Raw genomic sequence first — 2387 nt, forward strand, 5'->3', positions numbered from 1 at the left:
ATAATAATAATAATTGGTTACAGTGAGGCATTTACATTGGAAATAAATAGGGCCCATATGTGAACAGCAAAATTAGCTACAAGATGTAAACATGTATGATGTTAATTTTAGTATGAAAAAAAAAATTGTTTAGTGCTTTGACATGTCCAATTTTACAACTTTAGTCTTATGATTTAAAATGTAACAACACAAACTGTAACCAAAAAAAAAAAAAACTACCTTAGAATTATATTCTTCAAATATATGCTATTACATCCCACACATATTTGCCTTGTTAACTTCCACAGTTACGGTTTAAAAAAAGCTTTTTGAGTCAAATGACTTAAATTTTAATATTAAGATTAATATTGTGCCAGTTCAGCTTAATTTATGTTGAACCCATAAAATTCCTTGTATGGTATTGTTACATGTATTGCGTTATATGCTTTAGGAACTGCTGGAACCAGTGCTAGGCTCAAACCAACCCATCTTGATTTTGAGGCTACACAGGCATATGGAACCGAGACAGACATGGAGGAAGAGCAGGAGCCTCTGAACCATACCCAACCCTACTCCAACCTCTCATCTGCTGAAACTCAGCTCATCCCAGTAGCAAAGCCAGATAATGAGGAGGAGGAAGATAAAGAGACACAAAATGACTCTCACCTTTCCACAGCAGACACTGTGATCATATCCAGCACCCCAAAACGGAAGGAGGAGCAGACGCAGCCTTTTTCTCTCTTCACAGCGCAAACACAACTTGTCTGGGAGGGACAAGACAAAGAGGTTTATCAGAATGAGCCCACCCAGCTCATGACAGACACTGTTGAAGAAACAGAAGAGGCTGAGGAGGAGAACATGAAACGAGGTAGGAGAAGCCGTGGTGGAGGGACAGTACCAGCTAAAGACAGTACCAGTAAAAGCACCAGCTCCTCTTTTATAATTGCTGAAACTCAGCCCATGTGTGAGCAAGTAGAGGCAACAGATGCAAATCTGAGTGGGGATGGCTTTCAGGAACCAAGTACAAGACAACAGGCTGAGAAATATGATTCCGCACATCTTACTGAAAACAACTTTAGCTCCCATCTCACTATAGCTGAAACGCAATGGATGTGTGATGATGACAGTGCACCAGATCAAGACAAAGTGGTCAGTAGTAGTCATATAGAAAAACCCTCCAGTTCTTTTATCGCTATAGCAGAAACACAGCCAATGTTTAAGGTAGATGAAGCACCAGAGGATAATTTAAACAGTGAGGTCAGCACAAGACAAATCGAAGGTGAGCCTGTACATCATATTGAAAAGGCCTCTACCTCTAATCGTGCCATCCCTGATGCACAATCTGTTGGTGAAGACTATGAGGAACAAAATCCCAGCAGCAAGATGTCCATCACAAAATCACGCAGGTGTAGATCGAAAAAACAGAAGGAAGGCCAACAACCTGCTGAGGCTTTTGTCATTCACACTGTAGCAGAAACACAACCAATGTATGAGGAAGAACAAATTGACGATCTGAAAAGTGAGACCAGCTCTGGGAGACAACAAGCACATGAATTCAAATCTCCAGAACTTGCTGAAACAGACCTGAAAGCATTTGTCTCTGTAGCTGAAACACAACCTATGTGTGCAGAAGAGGCACCATATGAAGATCTGATTAATGCAGTTAGCACCAGAGAGATAGATGAAGACAAATCAACAAATCTCCTAGTACCCTCAAGCTCCCGTGTCAGCATAGATGAAACACAGCCTATGCTCGAGAAAGGACAGGAAAAAGACGTCAGCAACAAGATTACAAGCCCAAGATCATGCAGGGGTACACCAAAGAAAGACAAGGTAACACCAGCTGCTGAGGCTGCTGTTCATCAGACAGAAACCCAACCAGTACCTGAAGAAGTGATTGAAAAGGATGAAGATCAGAACAGTGGAGTGAAATCCAGGAGATCTCGCAGAGGAAGGCTGATAAAAGAGGACAGCATTCCACAGGAGAACGCCCAAGAAGGCCCTAGTGGCAGAAGCAGCAGAAGACAGAGAAAAGACAAGGCAGAGGTGAAGAAGGAGACAGCTGCATCTAGTAAAGTTCAAGGTAAACCTAGAAAAGGGCAGGAAGGGAAAAGAAAGAGGGGGAAAGTGTTGTCTGAGGATGAGGAAGAGAGTGAAGAAGAAAAAACCACAAGAAGAGGAACCAGGCGGACAGGTATAAAACTGAAGTGTAATGAAAAGGAAAAAGAGGAAAAATTAGATGAGAGGAATGCCCAAGAAGAGAAAGAAAAGATGGAGAAAGAGCTCCAAGAACAAAAGGAGACAAAGAGGTTTGAGATGGAAGAAAAGGAGAGACTGGAGTATGAGAGAAAGAAACAAGAAGAATGTGAACAAAGAAAGCTGGCTGAAACTGAAATGAGACAAAAACT

General features: G+C 41.6%; 1 protein-coding gene across 1 annotated transcript in view; it reads left to right on the forward strand.

Annotated features, from left to right (window-relative positions):
- Nucleotides 1–393: 393 nt before the first annotated feature.
- The window catches only part of LOC122360853 (trichohyalin-like), a gene marked incomplete at its 5' end in the record, with an annotated part of 4534 nt that continues 2540 nt past the window's right edge, over nucleotides 394–2387 (forward strand). The window contains one exon of the mRNA XM_043261701.1: nucleotides 394–2387. This exon is cut by the window's right edge and continues 677 nt beyond it. Coding sequence (XP_043117636.1) covers nucleotides 394–2387 — 1994 coding nt within the window.

This window comes from Puntigrus tetrazona, chromosome 16 (genome assembly GCF_018831695.1).
Source record: "Puntigrus tetrazona isolate hp1 chromosome 16, ASM1883169v1, whole genome shotgun sequence".
NCBI classification, from domain to species: Eukaryota; Metazoa; Chordata; class Actinopteri; order Cypriniformes; family Cyprinidae; genus Puntigrus; species Puntigrus tetrazona.